Below are 23,159 nucleotides of genomic sequence, written 5' to 3'. Positions count from 1 at the left end.
GGAGTCTGATCTGGAGAACCGGGTTTGATTCCCCACTCCTCCACATGAGCGGCGGAGGCTAATCTGGTGAGCTGGATTTGTTTCCCCACTCCTACACACAAAGCCAGCTAGGTGACCTTGGGCAAGTCACACTCTCTCAGCCCCACCTACCTCACAGGGTGTCTGTTGTGGGGAGGGGAAGGGAAGGTGATTGTAAACCAGTTTGAGTCTTCCTTAAGTGGTAGAGAAAGTCAGCATATAAAAACCAGCTCTTCTTCTTCCACCTCCAAAACAGCCATTTTCTCCAGGGGAACTGAGCTCTGTCGTTTGGAGATGAGCTGTAATTCTGGGGGATCCCCAGGTCCCGCCTGGAGGCTGGCATCCCTCGCTGGGCCTGTGGTGTGTCAAGGAGCAGGGTGTGCTGGACAAGAAAGTGAGGGTGATGTCAAGGTTCAGGTATTGGGTTGGCTGGAGATCCTTCTACGGTCATGAAACTCACTGGGTGGCCTTGAGCAAGCCAGTCTAGCATATTAGTCAGAAGTGCTGTGAAGATGACTCAAATGCTGCTCTGTGCTCCTCGTTAGAAGGGCTGGTTGTAGGGTTGCCACCTCTGGATTGGGAAATACCTGGAGATTTCGGGATAGAGCCTGTGGAGGGCAGGGTTTGGGGTGGGGAGGGGAGGGACCTCTACGCCATACTGTCCACCCTCCAAAGCAGCCATTTTCTCCAGGGGAACCAATCTCTGTATCCTGGAAATCAGTTGTAATTCAGGGAGATCTCCAGGCCCCACCTAGAAGTTGGCAACCCTAGCTGTTTGCAGCTCCAAAGGTCACCAAAGCATGACAACAACATTCCTAGGCAAAGGGCCAAGGAAAGAGGGCATTAGATACTAGATTCAGGTAGTTGCCTTGATGTGAACGGGAGTAAACAGAGGCGCCTTGGAAATATCTAGGAAAGGTTTACTCCCTATTCTGTAATCATGCAACACCCCAGAAGTGGGGAGTGTGGTTGCCGGCTCTGGGTTGGGAAATACCTGGAGATTTGGGGAGTGTAGCCTGGGGAAGGGGGGTTGGGGAGGGGAGGGACCTCAGAGGGGTATGATGCCATAGAATCCACCTTCCAAAGTGGCCATTTTCTCCAAGTGAACTCATCTCTGTTGCCTGGAGATAGGGTTGCCAGCTCCGGGTTGGGAAATACCTGGAGATTGTGGGGTGGAGCCTGAGGAGGGTGGGGTTTGGAAAGGGGAGGGACTTCAATGCCATAGAGTCCAATTGCCAAGCAGCCATTTTCTCCTCGTGATCTCTATTGGCTTGAGATCAGTTGTAATAGCCGGAGATCTCCAGCTACGACCTGGAGGTTGGCAACCCTACCTGGATATTAGTTGTAATCCCAGGATATTGTCGCGGTCCGTGCCGTTAAGGTAACCAAGCTCTTAGAATTGACCCCTTCCTGAAAAGGGATATTTTATCTTAATCAGCCTGCTACCCACTAAGCAGGGATCAACACTTTCCACCTCTTGCGAGATAGACTTTCTCTTGAAATGTTCCAGTAAAAATATGAAAAGAATATATGAATAAAAATACTATTTATTTCACATAAAGTATATGCATGTAAATGGTTACAGAAATAAAAACTATATTAGTTAGTTCAACAGGAACAAAATACTATCTTATGTATGCAAGCAATATTAGCAATATCAACAATCTCTATGACTCTATATAAGAGTTTCCCAAGTATATATTTCATTCAGGAAATAATACAGTTGACAGAAATCTTGTAAAATAATGGTTAGTGCGTTGAATAAGTATTCTAATTCAAATTATTTAAATATAAGACATACTTTACCCAGTCATGTCATTGCAGAGTTTCTGTAAGGATTCTGTGTTCACTTAGAATAGTTAGATTTCCTTCAGGTATTCTCTAAGTATTACTCTGTATTTCAATGCCTTTAGTAGTTGTAAAGGTAGGAGAGATCTCTTTGGTTCCATAGTTTCATGTTAGAGCTGATACTATAGCTCTTCCAGCCGTCTGTTTGTGACTGAAGGCATGAGACCATAGAGTCTCTATATGTTTGAGGTTTATGGGTCTGAAGCCCATGTTCAAATTAGAAAAGGCTATGTGAAAGCCATCTTTGAGTATGCATTGCCGTAAGCATTGCTGTATAGCTAAGAGCCACCTTGATGGTTTTGCTATACTGTAATTAATCAGTATTTGAAGCTATGTGTAAAACTTAAAATTATGTGTAGAGTATAAACTCTATTTGGCAATCTCTCTGACAGTGACAATCTTTAGAGAGTACTGAGTATAGTTCAGTTTAAGAGCTTAAGGCTCCATGGATCTCCATCCATGTATTCCAATTATATGTATTCCAATTGGAGTAATTCTATGTGTTAGCCATTGTTGGCTGTAATGCATGTTTATGTATGCATGTGTATGTCAGACAGTTCTGTGTGAGACCTCAGTCTTAGAACTGACTGCAGAGTATAGTCAGTGCTTCCTCCTTGTGTAGAGAAACCCCTGGAATAAGCTCTGGTAGTGGGCTTCTTAGACAAGCTGCATTTACATCTTGTCTTTCAGAACTAGGAAGTCTATACATAAGATAGATCTTATGAGGACTTATATTTGGCCAATGGCTTCTATAAGTTCTCAGTGACACCATATTCAAGTATGATAAGAGCCATACCCTTATAATCCTTAGAGTATAAGGGCCTTCATCACATATTCAGGATGTAGCATTGTACAGACAGTTATTCCAGACAACCAGTCTTCAGAGAGACAGACTGTGTAGCATAATACCTCTCTCTGTGCGAGTTCTCCAGAAATAGAGACAAGTATAAATTATTGTTCCTAATTCACGCAAGAATCAGGTTCCTAATTCACGCAAGAATTAGGCTGCCAAGGTTTTACATCTTTGGTAGATGGAGGAAGTCCATAGGTCAGTAGGTTTAGACCATCAGGAACCTCTCTCACCTGTAGTCAGAGAAAGGTCTCTATTTATATCCTTCCAGAGCCATTATCTTGTAGATGTGCTGGAATAGGTCCAGTCAACTTTGGTTCTAGAATCCCTTAGCTAAAGCATTCTATAAATAAACAGTAACTTAGTCAGTAGTTAATCAATAGGCCTTATAAGCAGTACTATGCACTTGACTGCCATCTGCAGTAGTTAGTAGATACGACAGTGTCTATCATTCCTTGTCAAGCAGTATGTTTTGCTTAATCAGATAAGCACACCTGCAGCTGTGACCTTTATCTGTGACAGCTGTAGTAAATGACTATAGCAGCAGAATCTGAGTTTGCTTCTACAGCATAGCAAGTAAGCCTTGAGCTTTTACAGTCAAAGGTGTTACAGTCTATGAAGTGACATAACATCTTTTTAACATGTTTTAACACATTTCTATCCTTATGAAGCCTAATGGGACATGTTTTCATATCAAAATCCTGTTCACATATGGTTGCCTGCGACAATATCTCCAGCTACCACCTGGAAGATGGGAACCCTGGCGCGGGAGGAGGAATACATTGTTAACAGGGGAGCGACAAATTCTTTCTTTGTGGCAGAGAGAAGCTATTCCTGGGCTGTTTGTCTTCTGTGTATGTATCTATAGAATATTGTGCAGAATCTGGTAGAAGATGGCCAAGATGCCCTCCCTCTCATCATCTGCTTATGAACTTAAGCAGATGTTGAAAGGGAGGGCATCTTGGCCATCTTCTGGACATGGAGTAGGGGTCACTGGGGGTGTGGGGGGGAGGTAGTTATGAATTTCCTGCATTGTGCAGGAGGTTGGACTAGATTACCCTGGTGGTCCCTTCCAACTCTATGATTCTATGTGGATTCAATAATAGCTCCATCAGCTTGAAAGTAAGTTTCTGTCCCTCATGGTTGCTGAGTTGTGTTTAGGAACTCTGAAAGTCCCTGCCCTCCAGAATAGTGGAGACAGCGGAAGGGCTGCACACCCATTGCCACACTTCAGGAGGAAAGCCTAGGCTGATAAAGACAGATCCCTATAAGGCTCTGCAAGCTTAAGGGGACCACCCTCCCCAGACCCCATCCGGTATCCCCTCAGCAAGGGGCAGGGCAATTTTTTAAATTCTCCTAGAGGCTGAAGGAACTTTGCAACTGTCCTGGAGTTTTTGTTCTCTCCCAGTCTTGCCCGTAATTCCCACTTGGTCTTCCCTTATCCAGTCAAACCTCTGGTTTCATTCTCTGCAATCCCTGAAAACCTGCTCACATGCGACCTAATGAGGTCGTAACAACACGTTAGGATAGGGTTCAAATTCCCCTGAGTGAACTTTGACTCTGACAGTCAAATATCAGGAGCAGTGGAACTTGTTTTCCAAGCACCTGAGGCCCCAATTCAGATCAGGGCCATGGAGCAGGGGGAAGATATTTATTTATTTATTTTATTACATTTCTACCCCGCTCTCCCCAACCCGAAGGTCGGGCTCGGAGCGGCTTACACAATCTAAAATATAATAAAACAACAACCCATTTTAAAATGTAATTTAAAATACAATTTAAAATAGGCCAATAATGCCCCTCAATGGTGCTAAAAATTCCAAAAATAGCAATCTGCAGGCGGCAGATGAATCTAACCATCCCCTAAGGTGGTATAGAAGGGGTGGTGCGCAGCAGCGGGGAAGGGGAGGAGGACTAGGGAGGCCAGTAATTATAACGAGAACAGTCACTGGCCTCAACCATAAGCCCGGAGGAATAACTCTGTCTTGCAGGCCCTGCAAAATTCCTGAAGGTCCCGCAGGGCCCTGATCTCACTAAGGAGGCTATTCCTCTAGACAAGGGCCAGAGCCGAAAAATCCCTGGCCCTGGTGGAGGTCAGCCGGATACTCCTTGGGCCAGGGATCACCAGCAAGTTGGTATTACGTGAATGTAAGCGTCTCTGGGGAACATACCAGGAGAGGCGGTCCCGTAGATACGACGGTCCCAGACCGTGTAAAGCTTTAAAGGTCATAACCAGCACCTTGAACCTGACCTGATATTCCAGCTGGAGCCAGTGCAGGTGACGGAGCACTGGCGTAATATGCGCCCGCGGCGAGGTACCAGTAAGAAGCCTCGCCGCGGCATTCTGTACCAGCTGGAGTCTTCGAGTCAGTCTCAGGGGCAGCCCTACGTAGAGCGAGTTGCAGTAGTCTAGCCTGGAGGTGACCATTGCATGGATCACCATGGCTAAGTCAGGGCAGGAGAGGTAAGGCAGAGGTGGTAAAATGCTGTCCAGGCCACGGCTGTGACCTGTGCCTCCACTGATAAGGAGGCATTTAAGGTCACACCCAGGCTCCTGACCACACGCTTAGGTGTTAACTGTACGCTGTAAAGAGCCGGGAGTCGGCACCCCACCCCCAAATCGCTCCAGCTGAGCCACAGGACCTCCATCTTCGATTAATTTCAGCCGGCTTTGCTTCATCCACCCAGTCACGGCATCCAAGCACCTGGCCAGTGTGTCCGGGGCAGAGTCCGGATGGCCGTCCATCAGTAGATAAAGCTGGGTGTCATCAGCGTACTGATGACACTCTAGCCCGAAACTCCGGACCAGTTGGGCGAGAGGACGCATATAGATGTAGAACAACATAGGGGAGAGGATCGCACCTTGAGGCACCCCACACACCAAAGGACGGCGCTGTGATACCTCCTCCGCCAGCGTCACTCTCTGTCCCCAACCATGGAGAAATGAGCGCAGCCATTGAAGGGCTGAGCCCCGAATCCCAATGTTGGCGAGGCGGTGGCCTAAGATGGCATGATCGACCATGTCAAAGGCTGCTGACAAGTCTAGTAAAATCAGCAGCCCCGCCTCACCCCAATCCAGCTGTTAAAGGAGATCGTCTACCAGGGCGACCAGAGCTGTCTCTTTCTCATGGCCAGGGCGGAAGGCTGACTGGAATGGGTCTAGGATCGATATAGGGTTGCCAACCTCCAGGTGGGGCTTGGAATTCTCCTGGAATTACAACTGATCGCCAGACAATAGAGATCAGTTCACCTGGAGAAAATGGCAGCTTCAGAGGGCAGACTGTATGGTACACCATAGATTCTAGGTCATGTCCCTCCCCAGATTTCCCCCTCCACAGGCTGTGCCCCCAAATCTCCAGGAATTTCCCAGGCTGGAGCTGGCAACCCTAAGAAGGGGCTTCATCCTCCCCCCTGCACCTAGGGTTGCCAGCCTCCAGGTAGCACTTAGAGATCTCTTATAACCAGGTGTGGCATGTGGTTGAGGGGGAAGTGGTCTGTGTTAATCTCAATGCATTCTGCTTTGGATGATCAGGCACACATCTATGCTCCTTGGTAACACAAAATTAGTACAACTAGTGTAAGTTACAATTGATCTCCAGACCACCAAGATCAGTTCCCTTGGAGAAAATGGCTGCTTTGGAGTGTGGACTCTATGGCATTCCTGCTGAGGTCCCTCCCTCCCCAAAACCCCACCCTCCCCAGGCTCCACCCCCAAAATCTCAAGGTGTTTTCCAACCCAGAGCTGGCAACCCTATCTGCACCATTTTCTTGACCCAAAATAGCTGGGGGGAGGATGCTATTGGCTGGGGGCGTTGTCTATGCATGTAGTCTGTCAACTAGCTCTGGGCTGGGAAATACCTGGAGATTTTGGGGGTGGAGCCTGGGGAGGGCGGGGTTTGGGGAGGGGAGGGACCTCGGCAAGAAAAGAAGAATTACTAGGCTTCGGATTGATTTGCACCATTAGATTTCTGCCGAGTTTGAATCCTCCTAGACATACTTAGGAACAGTCCTTAGATGAACTTGAGATTTGCAGGGAAGCCATTGCTGCCCTTCTGTGTCTAGGGACAGGGGTTGACCCTTTAAACTTGGGCGTTGAGAGATTGTGGTCCTGTGAAGGTCTGTTGAGTGATTTCCCCCTCCCCAGTTAGGTGTGGTGAGAAAGCTGGACTTAAAACAGCAAACTGGGTCATTGTTAATGGTCTGTTCTGATTCCCAGCATTCCACATTGCAGAGGCACCCCGTAATTTGCCCGGCTCGCCCCAAGATGCTGCTCTCCCCCCTACTTTCACCTTTCCCATTCCTTCTCTCCCCCCCCCCACCCACCCCCATCCAGAGCTCTAGTTCCTGGGCAGGAGTCAACCAGAATGACTCTTGGCATAGACTCACCCCCCCCTCGCCTCTGCCCCCACTGCTGGGATGTCCAGTCCCTGGGCTAAATATACCCCAGCAGTTTGCAAATGTAGCAGTATGCTTGTAACCCGAGCCCCCAGCAATCGGGCAGAGCTCCCTTTGCCCACACAACACCAGGCCCAGGCAGCATGGAGACGCCCGGCGGCAAAGGACCCAGGCCCGTTTTGGTGAGCACTTGTCCCTCTCAGCCTTGGACAGACCCCCCTTTAGGGAGAGAACCCCCCCCCTTTTCTGTCACTGGCTCAGCCCCCATCCACCAGGCACTTCTGAGTCCCCGCAACTGCTCTTAGCATGTTTTCCAGGTGGTCACGTTAGAAAGCCTGTGACCTGGCATTCCTGTCTCAAGCCCCCACTCTTGCCCCTCCGTTTCCCCCGCAAATTCACTTCCTACCCCCTTGCCCATAGCATATCCCACCCCTTGTAAATCTCCTCTTACCCTTCAAAGGTACTCCTGTACCAGGTACAGTCACTTTCCCACCTCCTGTGTACCATTTGCTGATGTCCTTAATTTAGTCAGAATATTAGATTACCGATTTGATTTGCAGAGGACTAACCTGTGGTTGTTTTGAGCTTTCATTGGAGGACTTTTCATTGTGTGGTAATGTAAAAATGGGAACTTTCTGTGTTTCCAGATTTCTTTAGCAAAAGAGACTTGTGCACGCAGAGTGCTTGATGCTCTCTTGCCATAGGTGCTTTTTTCATGTGTTCAAGGATCTATATCTCACACACACACACACACACAATAACCCCGGGCAATCTGGTAAGAATGTGGATGGGGTGATTCTTTTTGCAAAAGCACATAGGAGCTCTAATGGGGGATGCTTCCCTCCTTCCCTTTCTTCAAATGCATGTTGTGATCTAGTGATTTTGTGTTGTACTTGATGGACTCTTTGAGTTGGATCTGGCCATCTTTTTCACTCACTCTCACCCAATCTCCTTTCTTACGACATTCCCTGTCTCACATGGCTGCTTTTGGCCATGTGGGTCCCATGATCCCCCGCATAGCCTTTTTGGGTGCTCAAGGAAGATGCCTCCTCACTTTTTAACCATCAGAGAAGCTGGTTTGATCCATCCCCTTGTGAGCAAGATCCATGTTCTCCCTCTTGTTGGCAGAGGTACAAAATAGATGGTGCTGCCTTCAGCAGTTTTCACACCTGGGTCTTAAATCAACAGTTCTTTCCATCTACCTGTAATGAAACCTATAAAATCTACCTCCGTAGTTCTTGGTGTGTAAACATCATTCACTTGTGTCTCAAATACTGTGAAAAAGTTCAAAGGTATTTTAATCACATGTGCAAAAATTATCCTGGATTTAAAAAAACACACCCTACCAGGATTCAGAAGTTCTTTACTTGGAATAAATTATGCAGATTATCAAACTCCATTTGGGCTTCAAATGTTTATGTTCTTTTACTGGGGGAAGAGGAATGAGGCTGTTAGAATAGTGGAAAGACTGCAGGGATGGATGGGAGCCTGTCGATGAAGAAGAGGTGGGGGGAGGGTTGGGGTCACTGGGGATGTGTGTGTGTGTGTCAGGCATGGCCTGAGAGAGGAATGTTGTGGTTTCTCCAGGTGCTGGCCAAGGCCAGCTCTAGCCCTGAAAACAACGTGTTTAGACTGAACTCTGTGGGAATGCCGGTAGAAGCCTACCTCCCTGACAGCTCCTGGGAGGGGGGTTGCCATGGCATCCAGACCTACCCCGATTTGCCCTATGCGCTTCCATATATGCCCTGTACTGCGCTTGTAGTTTTCATTAGTGTCCATTTGACTCTTAGCTTCTGTAAACCTGTGGATTTTCCAATAAATCAACTCTCTTTGGACTGCTTGTCTGTGGATGTCTGTTTATGGGATTATCATGGGACTAGAGTTTATATTTGGACACTAACCTGCCAAATATATCCTTTATCCCTGGCTGGAGCCCTGGAGGGATCGCCGGGACCTCGGGTTGGAGCTAAGGACGTGCTCCCCGAGGGTGTTATCCCTGGCTGGAGCTCTGGAGGGTTTGCCAGGAGGTCGGGTTAGAGCTTTGGGTCAGCTCCCCGAGGATTCTGATCTACTGCGTGCCATCCTTGTGGAGGTGCAGCAGACTCAAGCCGAGTCCAACCGACTGACAGAGTTGGTCGTGGAACAGTGGCATCGACTAGCGGCAGCGGTCCCCTGGGAGACGCAGGGCGCTGATCTCCACGCCCATAATGAACTTTGGTGGTTGGATGTTTTGCCAAAGGAGACCCGGTTGGCGCAAGAGGACGCAACTCTCTTAACTCAGCTGTTTGACGAAGTTGCAGTTCGTGGGGCGCAGCGGGAGCCATCGGTCCCAATCCGAAGGTCCGTTTCCTCGTTCCCAATGGCGGGAGCTGGGAGTGGGACTGGTCTGGACCTCAACCTGGGCGGCCAGGATGTGCATAACCTGGCCACCAAGACGGTGTTGTCCCTTATGAAATTACCGCCAAACCTGGCGTCGGAGGACGATGTGATTAAGGTGCTACATCCAGAGTTTGGTTCTTCCTCCATGGAGCTTGCCCGCAAGGTTTTACCGCTACTGGGCAAGTATGAGGAAATTCAGTTGCTACTGGAGCAAGCGGCAGAGCCGCTGGTAGCAGCCACCTCCGCAGCTCGGGCCACCGCCTTGAAAGCGGCTCAGGCTGCTCAACAAAGGGTGGCGGAGCAACATTTGGCTGAGGCGGCCGCTGCTCAGAAAAAGGCCGCCCTGGAGCGGGTGGCCTTGGCATCCGGAGCGCGACCAAGAGGCGGGGAGGAACTAGAATGGCCCTTGTTCTCTCCGGAACCCTGTCTGCCCCGGGATATGGCCCATCAATGGCAGCTCGTCTTCGCCTCTGACATGCGGGACTATTACGAGGATGTAGAGCCCAATGAGGAGGACTCAGACGACTGGAATACAAACCTCCGTGTTAGCCAAGCCCGACGGACTGGGGGGGCTGAGGAGGAGATACACGTTCTGAAGTATCAAAACCGAGAACTATTGGAGCGTATGGCCCAAATGCAAGATCAGATGGACGTGCTAGTGTGCGAGTATGGACGCTTGCATCAGGCCCAAACCGTACCGCCACCCCCCCCCAAGGCAACAGCCAGTTCCTGGGCAGCAACTAATACCCGGACAGCAGCTGCAGCAGCCAGTTCCTGGGCAGCAAATAATACCCGGACAGCAGCCACAGCAACCGCAGCAGCCTCCTGGACAACCGCCACCAGCGCTACCCCCAGGACTGCCCATTCAGCCAGGGCCCCACTCCAACAGGTGGTACCGGTTTTACCTTGGCGGCAGCCCCGACTATGAGTGACTTTTGACGGCTCTGCAGAAGTGTTGCCCTGTTTTCTACATCAAGTGGACAGTTATATGAGAGAACAAGGGCATGCGTTCCCCACGGAAGATAGTCGGGTAAGATTCGTCTCTTCTCTTCTGATTGGAAGAGCTGCAGAGTGGATGATCCTGCAGTTTGATACCCAGGCCCGATCCATCCGCTCGCTCAACGAATTCATGTGAGCGTTAAGATGACGTTTTGAGGACCCATTCCAGGGGGAGAAAGCCAAGGCTGCCCTTTTGCAACTCCGGCAAGGATCTTCTTCGGTCAGGGAGTTTGCTGATGAGTTTCAATGACTCACTAGTAAAATCGTCGATTGGACGGAGGCTACACGGGTGCATTGCTTCCGAGAAGCCTTACACCCCAAGATTTTGAACTGGGCTTATATGCAACGGGATCCAGCCACCCTGGAGGAGTGGATCCTACTGGCGGAGGAAGTGGAAAGCTGCCGCCAGTTCATCTCTCTTGCCCAACATCGGGCCAAGGAGGAGGGAGGCCAGAAAAATCCTCCCAAAGCCGCAGCCCCTGCCCCACGGAGACCGGCTCAACCCTTGCAAGACCAAGTGTCATGGTTCCAAAGGGGAGCCTGCCTTGTTTGTGGTGCCATGGGTCATTTCGCAGCGGCCTGCCCGTTGCGTCCGGAGCAACCGGCTCCCACGCCCCGGCTGGAGGGGACGCCTTGCAGGAGAGAACGCGCTCGGAGAAGAGGCGCTGATCGTAGCATCGCTCCAGGACAGAAAGCATCTCCAGCCCTTCACATCGAGGAGTCTGCAAGTGAGCCATCGTCAGCGGACCCGCCAGGGTCCCGGATTACAATTGCCCCCGGAGGGGACAGCTCTGCTTCGTCGGAGGAAGGCAGCCACCGGGGCCCTCCTGCTCTAAACTTGGAGTCTCCCCTGGATCAATCAAAAAACGGACTGGGTCTGCGGTGAATGGAGCGACGCCGCAGACCTCCGCGGATGCTTCTGCAAAACCTGAGGCTCCTTAATGGTGAGTGAGGTGGGAGAGACTGTTTATGTGGATGTAGTGTTGCAACATTATAGAAAGGGCCCCCAGTTACAAGTTAAAGCTTTAATAGACTCTGGTTGTGCCCGCTCCTTGATCAACGAGGCCATGTTTCAGCTCTAGCCCTGCAAACAACGTGATTAGACTGAACTCTGTGGGAATGCCGGTAGAAGCCTACCTCCCTGACAGCTCCTGGGAAGGGGGTTGCCATGGCATCCAGATCTACCCTGATTTGCCCTATATGCTCTTCCATATATGCCCTGTACCGTGCTTGTAGTTTTCATTAGTGTCCACTTGGCTCTTAGCTTCTGTAAACCTGTGGATTTTCCAATAAATCAACTCTCTTTGGACTGCTTGTCTGTGGATGTCTGCTTATGGGATTATCATGGGACTGGAGCTTACAGGGGGAGGTAGTTGTTAGTTTCCTGCATTGGGCAGGGGGTTGGACTTAGATGACCCTGGTGGTCCCGTCCAACTCTATGATGCTATGATTCTACCCTAAAGGAGTCTCAAACCAGCTTACAATCACCTTCCCTTCCCCTCCCCACAATAGATACTCTGTGAGGTAGGTGAGGCTAAGAGACTTCAGAGATAACTGTGACTGGCCCAAGGTCACACAGCAGGCTTCATGTGTACGAGTGGGGAAACCAACCCGGTTCACCAGATTAGAGTCCACCGCTCATGTGGAGGAGTGGGGAATCAAACCTGGTCATCCAGATTAGAGTCCACCACTTCTAACCACTATGCCACGCCGGATCTCTATCTGGGTAAGAGAGAGCTAGAAGCACAAGCGTCCTTGTGGGGTGGTAGAGAATTAGCTTAGAGCTATAGGGTGGCCAAATTCGGATTCCTGCTCAGCCATGAATCACACAGGCTAGCTTCGGAGAAGTCACATGCTGTCAGCGGACCAGCCCTTGGATTGGGGGGGGGGGTGGAGAAATAAAAATTTATAAGTAAAGGCACCAGGGTGCTTTAGTGGGCAGTTATCGATGTACAAGACTTAGAACGACTGTTATGACACTGTGTTCCTGTTTGCAGGGTTGCCCGGGGAGAAAACTCCTTAGTACTTCAGCCACAAAATCCTTGCACCCATTTATTTGTGTGCACCATTCACGCAAACTAGTTTCCCAATATGGGGTATCTATTATATCCAGAAGCAGAGTGATCGGTTCCTGCTAGCATAGGTGGCAATACTTGAACTGTGTCCCATCTCATAGCCAACAACAGTATTACACAAGTCCTATTAGCCTGCTGTGAGACTTGTTCTATGTTGTAAACTAAATAGCTGCTGCTGGCTCCCATTCTTTGTTATTTTTCACTCCTCGTTCCATGCCCAGGGCTGCTATCAAACATTAGTTATGTCTGTTACCATGTGCATTGATATCATATAAATCTTCAAGCAAAATAAATGAATTTTCCATAAAGGAGCACAAAGAAGCTTTCTGCTGAAAGAAATATGTGAAAAAATGTTTTAAAACAAAGAATTGCATGCTTTCCCCTGGATTAGCCTTCTGTCTGCCCTTGGCTGGATCCCCCAAATGTGTTCTGCTAGCCTTTATTCAGGTGCAAGGATCCTTCCCTTTATAGGGAGGGGCTGTGGCTCGGTGGTGGAGCATCTGCTTGGCATGCAGAAGGTCCCAGGTTCAATCCCCGGCCTCTCCAGTTAAAGGGACTAGGCAGGTAGGTGATGTGAAAGACCCCTGCCTGAGACCCTGGAGAGCCGCTGCCAGTCTGAGTAGACAATACTAACTTTGATGGACCAAGGGTCTGATTCAGTATAAGGCAGCTTCATGTGTTCCCCTGATACAGCCCCCCTGCCTTGAGAGTCATGCCCCTTTTCACTTCTGAAATCATGAGATCTGGAATGTTGTTTGATTTTTTAAACTGAAGCAATGATTCTCAAGGCTGTGTGAGATGCAGCTTTGATCTCCCAGATCTTTAACCCCAGTGCCTGAAGTCCAGGAAACCACACACACCCCAGATTGCTTTTGTTGGCTGTGGAAAAGCCAGCACTCGACTTCTTAGCGCAAAATAGTTCTGTTCATGTGAATGGTCTTTTGTCACTGGACATGCCAAGTGCTGACGGGCCCCCAAATGTCCAGTGACAGCCCATCTTGTGCCCCACCCCTCTAAGTTGACTTCGGCAACGGGGAGAGCCTCCCACGCACGCACACATCCAACTGGGCCACACGCCGGCTTTGCTAATAAACGACACATAAGTGAATAAGCCAATTGCTTCTCGCAGGCGCATCATGATCTTTTAACTCGTTCCAACTCCAGTCCACGGACCTGCTGCCCGGGAGGCTGAAGAAGCCCTAGACTCAGCGAGCATCTCCCATGGGTTCCCCCATCTCCCTCCCTGCAAGAGCAGGGCAGGACGGCTTCTCCCGCTGGATTGCCCACCCTTGTCTCTCAAGCATCTCGGGGGGCTGCTTCCGAGAGGCCTGATCCCCGGCTTCCCCTCCCCACCGGTCCTTCCTCCAAGCTGGTCCTTGCCCCACTGGCAGGGGGCTAACAAGTTCAGGCTGCCCCCCTGCTGGGATGTACCTCTATGAGCTAGATGAAGATTCAGAAGGGGTGAGTACCATTTCCTGCCTGCTTTGGCTTATCCCCTGGTGTCAGGAGGGTGGGGTCTGACCCTCATTTCAGTACTTTTTCTCAAGGAAGCTCCCCTCCAATAGAAACATTTGCAGTGGGTCGTGACAGCCCCAGACAAATGTGCACCAATATGCCTACAGTACTGCAGCTGGAATGGAGGGGAGATGGACAATCTCACAGATTCTGGAGGGGTGGGGGGTGTTGATCAGCACTTTGTGACCCCCCCCCACTTCCCTCAAACTCCCTTGCTGTATACCGTAAGATAGTTTTTTAACTCCCAAGGTGGTGGTGGTTGTTTTTTTGTCAAACAAGACTCAGGAAAAAGAATATATTTTGTAGCACAGTTTACTTTTGTTGCTGGTGATTTTGGCCCAGGTTTTTGTCTTGGCACCACCTCCTCCAGATTGCAGTATACCCAGGATTTTGTGTTCCTTATTGCAGATGCAGCTGCCCTACCCCTCCTTAGTTCCAGATGTTGGTGAACATCAGGTTACCGTGCAAATTTCTGTTGGGCAGGCATACCCTTTACACAAACAGTCTCTCTCTCTTTCTCTCTCTCCCAGCTCTAATTTGTAAGAGCAACTGCCATTTGGAGTGACTTCCCTTTAAGACACTGGTTCCCATCCAGGGGTCCATGGACCCCCAGGGGTCCACGAGAACTAAATTAAGGTCCGCGGGACAAAGTTATAAACCCACAATAAATTAATATTTTCAATTAAAAGTTCTCTATTATAAAATATATATATTCAAATATAATTCTAAGTTTAATGTTTAACTAACAGTGATGATTAAAGTTTATTTTCAAATTCCCGGAATTTTTATTTTGAACCTTGGGGTCCCTGCACCGAACAAAAAAGTCCTAGTGGTCCCTGGTCAAAAAAAGGTTGGGAACCACTGCTTTAAGACAATCAGGAAGACAAATGTGTCAGAGGGTAGCCATGTTCATCTGTAGTAGAACAGATAGGCCATTTATGCAGGGTCAATTTTGATGCTTGCTCAAAGCTCTTTTTTTAAATGCGACCTTTAAAATGCCTATTCACGGTCCTGATGCAAAAGGAGAAATTCCACACACACACACACACTTGCGAAAGGAGAAGTTCCACCCTCCATTAGCCTGCTCCTTCATTCCTTTGTTTCCATAGCCATTAGCATTCGCCATTTGTATAGCTAAGGTGCAGCTGTGCTTTTGAATGCTTCCTTGAGGGGATTCTTCGAGGCGGGGCTGGAGCAAACACAAAAGGTCGCATTAAAGGGGCTATTAAGAAATGCAAAGCAGGTATGCGCCGGCTTCGCAGTCACTTCCTGAATGATGGTTCAGCATTAAAAACTCAAAAAAATATGCGGGGCACTTCAGCCTGGAACGTGCTGCTAATTACCAAGCATAAATGGCCTTAGATTCGAGCCCAGTTGCGCCTTAGAGATCAACAACAGTTTCAGGTTGTAAGCTTTTGAGAGCCAAAGCTCCCTTAGTCAGACACGAGTAGGAATGGGGATCTCTGAGTCTTTATATCAGAAGGTGGGAGGGGTTTTGTAAAGAATGCTTGTAAAGCAGGGGTGGGGAACCTGTTTTCCGCCAAAGGCCATTTGGATATTTATAACATCATTCGCGGGTCATACAAAATTATCAACTTAAAAATTAGCCGACCAAGCCCCAAGCAGGCAGCTGCCCCAGATGACCCCCCCACGCAGGCAGGCATCCAACCGGTGGCGCACTTGCCCACCTGGTGGCACAGGATGGTCTGTTGCACCAGCTGGGCGTAGCCGTCCAGCCACATGCTGGAGTTGCTCCTGCTCCGCATGGTCGAGGCCGGATTCTACAGCTGGCTCCTGCTACCTCCGCCTGCCAGGGTGAAATGAGGACACACTGGCTAAGAATTCCCCCCATGCGCATGCGCACATTATGGCCCTGCACCCTTTAACCCCTCCATTGTTGCCACTTCCGCCTACAATCCTCTTTCAGTACAGAGGGAATATGTTTCTCCACGGACCGGGTGGGAAAGGGTTAACACAGTTTCTTGGGCAGCCCTAGCAGCTCCATAGCTAATGACTCTTTTGCAAGGGGGAAAAGGATTCCTTTTCTCAGCAAAACAAGCTCACATCTGCCTTGAATAGAGGCTATTCCTGTCCGCGGGAGGGGGCGGATCACCAGTCTTAGATCCTTCTGAGCTAGAGATCTGCCAGGACCCACGAAGGGCTAGACCAACGATTTTGCGGGCCTTAAACGGCCCCCGGACCTGATGTTCCCCACCCTTGTTGTAAAGGATGCAGAGGTACCAGTTATATGGCAATCAGTTTGATTAGAGCAGAGGGAAAATGCTTGGGGGCAGAAAATTAGCTATTTGTAGTGAGATAAGAATCCTATGTCCGTATTAAGCCTTGGGGGTCCATTGTTCTGAACTTGTGAATGAACTCGAGTTCAGCAATCTCTCATTGTAATCTCCCCTTGAAACTTCTCTGTTTGAGGACTGCCACTCTTAGGTCAGCAATGGAATGACCTGGAAGATTAAAATGTTCTCCCGCTGGTTTTTGAGTGTTGCGGTTTTTAATGTCAGATTTATGTCCACTTATTCTTTAGCACAGGGACTGACCTGTTTGTCTGATATACAGAGTGGAAGGGCATTGCTGACATTCAATGGCATATATAATGTTGGAAGATGAACAAGTGAATGAACCTGAGATGGTGTGGCTGGTGTTGTTCGGTACAGTTATTGTGTTGCCAGAGTAGATATGGGGACAGTTGGCATCTTGGTTTGTTGCAGGCCCTGGTCCCAGAGTCCGTGTCCATGTTAGGAAGGGCATTGCTGTGGGTGAGAAGTTGTTTGCCAGGAGGCTGTCTGTGGGCAAGAAAGGGTTTGCCTCCCAATGCCAGTGAGAAGGGAGAATCATAGATTTTAGGTCATTCATGATGTGTTGATCCGGTTTGAGCTGGAAGTTGTATGTGACCACCAGTGATGTTTTGTGTTTGTTTCATTTGGGGCTCTCTTGTAGCAGGTTATCCCTTGGTATCATTCTGACTTTGTTGATGTGTTTCCTTACTACATTAGGTGGGTACTGTAATGCCAAGGACATGTGTTGTTAGGGTTGCCAGCTCTGGGTTGGGAAATACCTGGAGATATTGAGGATCGAGCCTGCGGAGGGTGGGGTTTGGGGAGGGAAGGGACCTCAGCAGGATATAATGCCATAGCGCCCACCCTCCAAAGCAGCAGCCATTTTCTCTAGGGAAACTGATCTTGGTTGTTTGGAGATCAATTGTAATAGCAGGAGATCTCCAGGTGCCACTTGGAGGTTGGCAACCCAATGTGTTACAGATCAGGAAGAATGTGAGAAGCAGGTTTTGCTCAGCACTGCCCACTGGTGGCTGGTTTTGGACTAATGGGGTGCTAGTGCAAAAGAATATTATTGGCAGCAGATGTAAACATGATGGGATGGGATGTGTTGCCAGATGTGGGATCAGAGAAGGGAGTGGATCCCTTGCTTTGCCATTCAGATGTGGGATCAGAGAAGGGAGTGGATCCCTTGCTTTGACTCTGTCTGTAGCCACTGTAGGTCATTGCTATCCTGGCTGCATGGTGCAGGCTTTCTACCGCCTGGGGAGTTGGGTGACATGTAGGGTCCCTGGCCTTTTGGGACACTGGCATAGAAAGCATTTTTCCCCGTCATACTCCCCACAGCCTTATCACCTGCACCTTTGTGGTTTGTATTTGGATAGAGGTGTGCTATGCCTCTTGGGCTTTGCCCTTCATTTCCTTGGGACCCTATCTGAGAGCCAGCGTGGTGTAGTGGTTAAAAGTGGTAGACTCTAATCTGGAGATCTGGGTTTGATTCCCCACTCCTCCACATGAGCGGCAGACTCTAATCTGGTGAACCGGGTTGGTTTCCCCACTCTTCCACATGAAGCCAGGTAGGTGACCTTGGGCTAGTCACAGTCCTCTCCGAACTCTCTCAGCCCCACCTACCTCACCTACCTGTTGTGGGGAGAGGAAGGGAAGGTGATTGTAAGTCAGTTTGATTCTCCTTAAAAGGTAGAAAAAGTTGGCATATAAAAACCAACTTTTCTCCTCCTCCTCCTCCTTCTTCTGCCCTGCTTTGCTTTCTCCTGATTTCACAGCAACAGGATGTGTTGGTGTAGAAATCGGTGGCAGATCTCTATTTAGTGACTGAATTGCATCTGTTGGAGTTCGAGGCGCAATTTAAAAGCAAACAACTTCTGGGGAACAGATACTAAGCAAATTGCTTTTATTCCCAAGAAACTCTCTGTATAAAGATGGGTTTCGTACAGCGCTTGCCCTGCTCCCGCAGTGCTGATTGACAGGTGCCTGTGGGGGTCTGGCTCCCTCAAGAGGTTTCCGCTCAGCCTTTGCAATGATTCCAGCTCCTCATACTAGCCTCATAGGGGGAATGCTAATTAACACTGACATTTCAGCCCCTTCTTCTCTCCCCGGTTAATCTGCCTCTGTCCAGGAAAAACGGAGGACTGTGTCTGTCATTGAACCTTCATCATCCATCCACCAGAAGAAGTGATACTAAGATTTATCAGAGTAATGACAGGTTATAAATTAACAGGAAATCCAGAAATTATTTTCCTTAAGAAGGAAGATTATACCTTTGTGCAACATTGACTGGCATGGATATTGAATGTATACTGGATGTTGCATTCTAGCTAAGGAGACTTTGAAATTCAGCCATAATAGATATAATCACCTGTTTAATGAAATGAAAGTTGCAATCTTCGTGGAACCTGCTGAGAAAACAAAATCCCACATAACTTGTTTTAATTCTGGGTAAATATGCATAGGACTGGGCTGTGAGAAAAGCAAGAGTCTTATCAGATGCTTTTATAATAAGAGTTCTGTCATTTTCTGCAAGGCTCTTGGTAATACGTTGCCAGCACAGAAGTGGATGCAGAAATATGTATTTTGTTTTCCCTTTGAAATATGACATTCTTGCTTGGTTAAAATGGATAAAATGTACTTTTAAATGTAATTCTCATGGAAGGTTTGAAAACTGACAGTGTAGTTCACAAGAGTGTTGGTGGGGCACCTATTGGACAGCGGCAACAATTGGACAGCGGCACCTATTGGATAGCGTGACAAACAATGAATGATAGGTCTTCACTCCTTATTCTACCTGTAGCATTTTGTGAAATTTTCAAAGTTTAATTTTTTATAAATTATTTTCCAGTGAGGGATCTCTTAACATACCATTCCCATATGAGAGGGCTTATCATAATGAGTAGCTAGAAGCTTTGCTGATTAATTCAAATCAATAGGTGAAATGCAACTCCAACTCTGAAGTTTGATCCTTTTTCTTCCCTTGAGGTTGCCAAGTCGCAATGCTAGGAGACATGCCTTATTTCAGAACACTTCTGTCTAACATAAAAGAAACTTGTAGAGCCCACAAGCCCCATGGACTATATACAATCATAGAGTTGGAAGAGACCACCAGGGTCACCTAGTCCAACCCCCTGCACAATGCAGGAAACTCACAACTACCTCCCCCCACACACACCCAGTGACCAGAAGATGGCCAAGATACCTTCCCTCTCATCATCTGCCTAAGGTCACAGAATCAGCATTGCTGACAGATGGCCATCTAACCTCCTCTTAAAAACCTCCAGGGAAGGAGAGCTCACCACCTCCTGAGGAAGCCTGTTTCCCTGAAGAACTGCTCTAACTGTTAGAAAATTCTTCCTAATGTCTAGACGGAAACTCTTTTGATTTAATTTCAACCCGTTGGATCTGGTCCGACCCTCTGGGGCAACAGAAAACAACTTGGCACCATCCTCCATATGACAGCTCTTCAAGTACTTGAAGATGGTTATCATATCCCCTCTCCGTCTTCTCCCCTTCAGGCTAAACATACGCAGCTCCTTCAACCTTTCCTCATAGGACTTGGTCTCCAGACCCCTCACCATCTTTGTTGCCCTCCTCTGAACACATTCCAGCTTGTCTACATCTTTCTTAAATTGCAGTGCCCAAAACTGAACACAGTACTCTAGGTGAAGTCTAAACAGAGCAGAGTAAAGCGATACCATCACTTCGCGTGATCTGGACACTATGCTTCTGTTGATACAGCCCAAGACCACATTTGCCTTTTTATGATCTGGCATCGATGAACTCCAGGAAACAAGCCCTTGTTTTGCACAAAGACTGGAGTCTCCATAAAGCGTTTCTTATTTTAAAGAAAGTTGATGCTAAATGCAGTCTTACCTTTGCAGGTGAATTTTGTCCCGGGGGTTACTAGTTTATTCTGCATTTAGCTGGCCACTTCTCACTACTTTTGTTTAGCACAGGATGAAATATTAGTGAGAAGTGAAAAAAACAAACACATGTTTTTCCTGGAACTGCTAGCATTTTTGCGATGCTCAACTCTAAAGAAAACAAGCATTGTGACCCAGATGAGTTTGGTTTTCCAACACATTACTTGCAAGGATTGTAGCAAGGCGTTTCTTCAGTCTGAGGGTGAGAGACGTGGGTTCACACGTCCAGGAGGAGCAGTGGAACATGGAAAGAGTCATGTTTCCCAGAGCAAAGATGTTCAGGGGAAACTGTTGGAAGAGGAATGGATATGGCAACTCTGCTCACACAGAAAATTCCCATGTTACATTTGTAATTTGTGCTGTGAGGACTATTCAAAATTATTAGAAACCCTAATCAATCAAAATATTGTCGAAGGCTTTCACGGTCAGAGTTCATTGGTTCTTGTAGGTTATCCGGGCTGTGTGACCGTGGTCTTGGTATTTTCTTTCCTGACGTTTCGCCAGCAGCTGTGGCAGGCATCTTCAGAGGAGTAACACTGAAGGACAGTGTCTCTCAGTGTCAAGTGTGTAGGAAGAGTAATATATAGTCAGAAAGGGGTTGGGTTTGAGCTGAATCATTGTCCTGCAAAAAGTAACAAAGGTAATGTGCTAATCATTGTCCTGTAAGTATCAAGATAATGTGCTAATGAGGGTGTGGTATGTTAATATGGAACCATTGTATCCTGAAGTGATCTGTTAATGTGTGAAATCCAAAGCTAAAGCTAATCTGCATGGCTATTGTGGACTGTAGTCTTTGTTAGTCTGGAGGTTTTCAGGACAGGAAGCCAAGCCTTATTCATTCTTAAACTCTCTTCTTTTCTGTTAAAGTTGTGCTGATGTTTATGAATTTCAGTGGCTTCTCTGTGTAATCTGACAAAATAGTTGGTAGAATTGTCCAGTCTTTCAGTGACTTGGAATAAGACCCTGTGTCCTGTTTGTGTCAGTCCATGTTCAGCCACTGCTGACTTCTCAGGTTGGCCAAGACTGCAGTATCTTTCATGTTCTTTTATCCTTGTTTGTATGCTGCGTTTTGTGGTCCCGATGTAAACCTGTCCACAACTGCAAGGTATACGATATACTCGTGCAGAGGTGAGGGGGTCTCTTTTGTCTTTTGCTGATCGTAGCATCTGTTGTATTTTCTTGGTGGGTTTAAACACTGTTTGTAGGTTATGTTTTTTCAAAAGTTTCTCCATCCTATCAGTGACTCCTTTAATAAAACAAACTTTCAGTTAGGTCACACGGTCTACCGGAAACCAACTCACACAGATCGCTACTTACACAAAAACTCCAACCACCACCCCCGACAGAAAAGAGGAATAATCAAAACATTAATGGACCGTGCAAGACGGATCTGAGAACCACAGTTTCTCAAGGAAGAAATTAATCATCTAAATCACGCACTGCTAGCAAATGGCTATTCCAGAAATGAAATCAGAAGGGCCATTAAACCAAACAAAAATCAGAAAACTCAGGAAAAACAGTCTCCCATAGGAAAGGTATTCTTACCATTTATTAAAGGAGTCACTGATAGGATGCCAACTGATGCATGAGAACAGGAGCACACAGCAAAGATCTGGTGGTTCTAGTCTGGATCAGGGATTCCTTAATCGCAATGTGATAGGTGTTGATGGGAAACCATGCAAGGGTCGTGTGGGGTCAGATTAAAGGCTGCTGGAGGGGACAGAAACCCCTTGTAGCTTCGAAAGCAATGTGGGAGGTAGGCCTTGGACCACGGGTGCACCTAAGCCCGCTAGGTTAATAGGCTGATATGACTGTCTGTCTGAGCTCATTTCTCCAAAAGATACAAACCAGTAGACTGGAAATGGCAGTCAGCGAGAATAGGATTCGTGGGATCTACTAATTGTTCTGAAGTGTGTCTGAAGACCAAGAGTACGGTATAACTAACCTGTGGTTAGACAGCTGTAGGCTGGGAGAGTAGTTTTATACTGTACCAGCAAATGGGAGGGCATTGTATCAGCACTGCCTTGTTCCATCTCCTTCTGCTGCCTGGGAACAGTGAAGTGTAAAGCCAGAGAGGAGAAAATTGCCAACATTCTCAATGGTTAGGGTTGCCAGGTCCCTCTTCACCAAGGGCGGGAGGTTTTTGGGGCACAGCCTGAGGAGGGTGGGGTTTGGGGTGGGGAGGGACTTCAGTGCCATAGAGTCAATTGCCAAGGCAGCCATTTTCTCCAGGTGAACTGAACTCTATCAGCTGGAGATCAGTTGTAATAGCAGGAGCTCTCCAGCTAGTACCTGGAGGTTGGCAACCCTATCAATGGTAGACCAGATGGCTCAATAGGAGGCACAGTGAGCTTAGAGGTGAAATGTGAGGTTTGAGTGGCAGAGTAGCCAGATGCTGTTGGGACCTGCCTGCATTACGAAAGAGTTTTGTCTGAAGGCCCTAAGAACGATATAGAATAATAGAATCATACAGTTGGAAGGGGTCAACAGGGTCATCTAGTCCAACCCCCTGCACAATGCAGGAAATTCACAACTACCTCCCCCCTCCACACCCCCAGTGACCCCTACTCCATGCCCAGAAAATGGCCAAGATGCCCTCCCTCTCATCATCTGCCTAAGGTCATAAAATCAGCATTGCTGACAGATGGCCATCTAGCCTCTTCTTAAAAACCTCCAGGGAAGGAGAGTTTACCACCTCCAGAGAAAGACTGTTCCACTGAGGAACCGCTCTAACTGTTAGAAAATTCTTCCTAATGTATAGACGGAAACTCTTTTGATTTAATTTCAACCCATTGGTTCTGGTCCGACTCTGACTGGTTACCCCACACGGTCTTCACCCATCCACCTTCTCTCC

The 23,159-nt window shown here is 48.1% G+C and overlaps 1 protein-coding gene across 5 annotated transcripts in view; it reads left to right on the top strand.

The window, feature by feature from the left end:
• The window catches only part of CACNB1 (calcium voltage-gated channel auxiliary subunit beta 1), a 74,825-nt gene that overhangs the window by 19,867 nt on the left and 31,799 nt on the right, over positions 1-23,159 (top strand). The window contains exon 1 of one of the 5 annotated variants that reach the window (XM_056864747.1): positions 7,239-7,293. The exons of the other annotated variants lie outside the window; for them this stretch is intronic. Within the exon in view, the coding sequence (XP_056720725.1) occupies positions 7,255-7,293 (39 nt within the window). The 5' untranslated portion in view covers positions 7,239-7,254. Of the gene's footprint in view, positions 1-7,238; positions 7,294-23,159 lie in introns of those variants that run through there. 5 annotated transcript variants of the gene reach the window in all.

The sequence above is a fragment of the Euleptes europaea genome, chromosome 18 (assembly GCF_029931775.1).
Source record: "Euleptes europaea isolate rEulEur1 chromosome 18, rEulEur1.hap1, whole genome shotgun sequence".
Lineage (NCBI taxonomy): Eukaryota > Metazoa > Chordata > Lepidosauria > Squamata > Sphaerodactylidae > Euleptes > Euleptes europaea.
The sequence above is the reverse complement of the archived record's forward strand: the minus strand, read 5'-3'. Positions and strand labels throughout refer to the sequence as shown.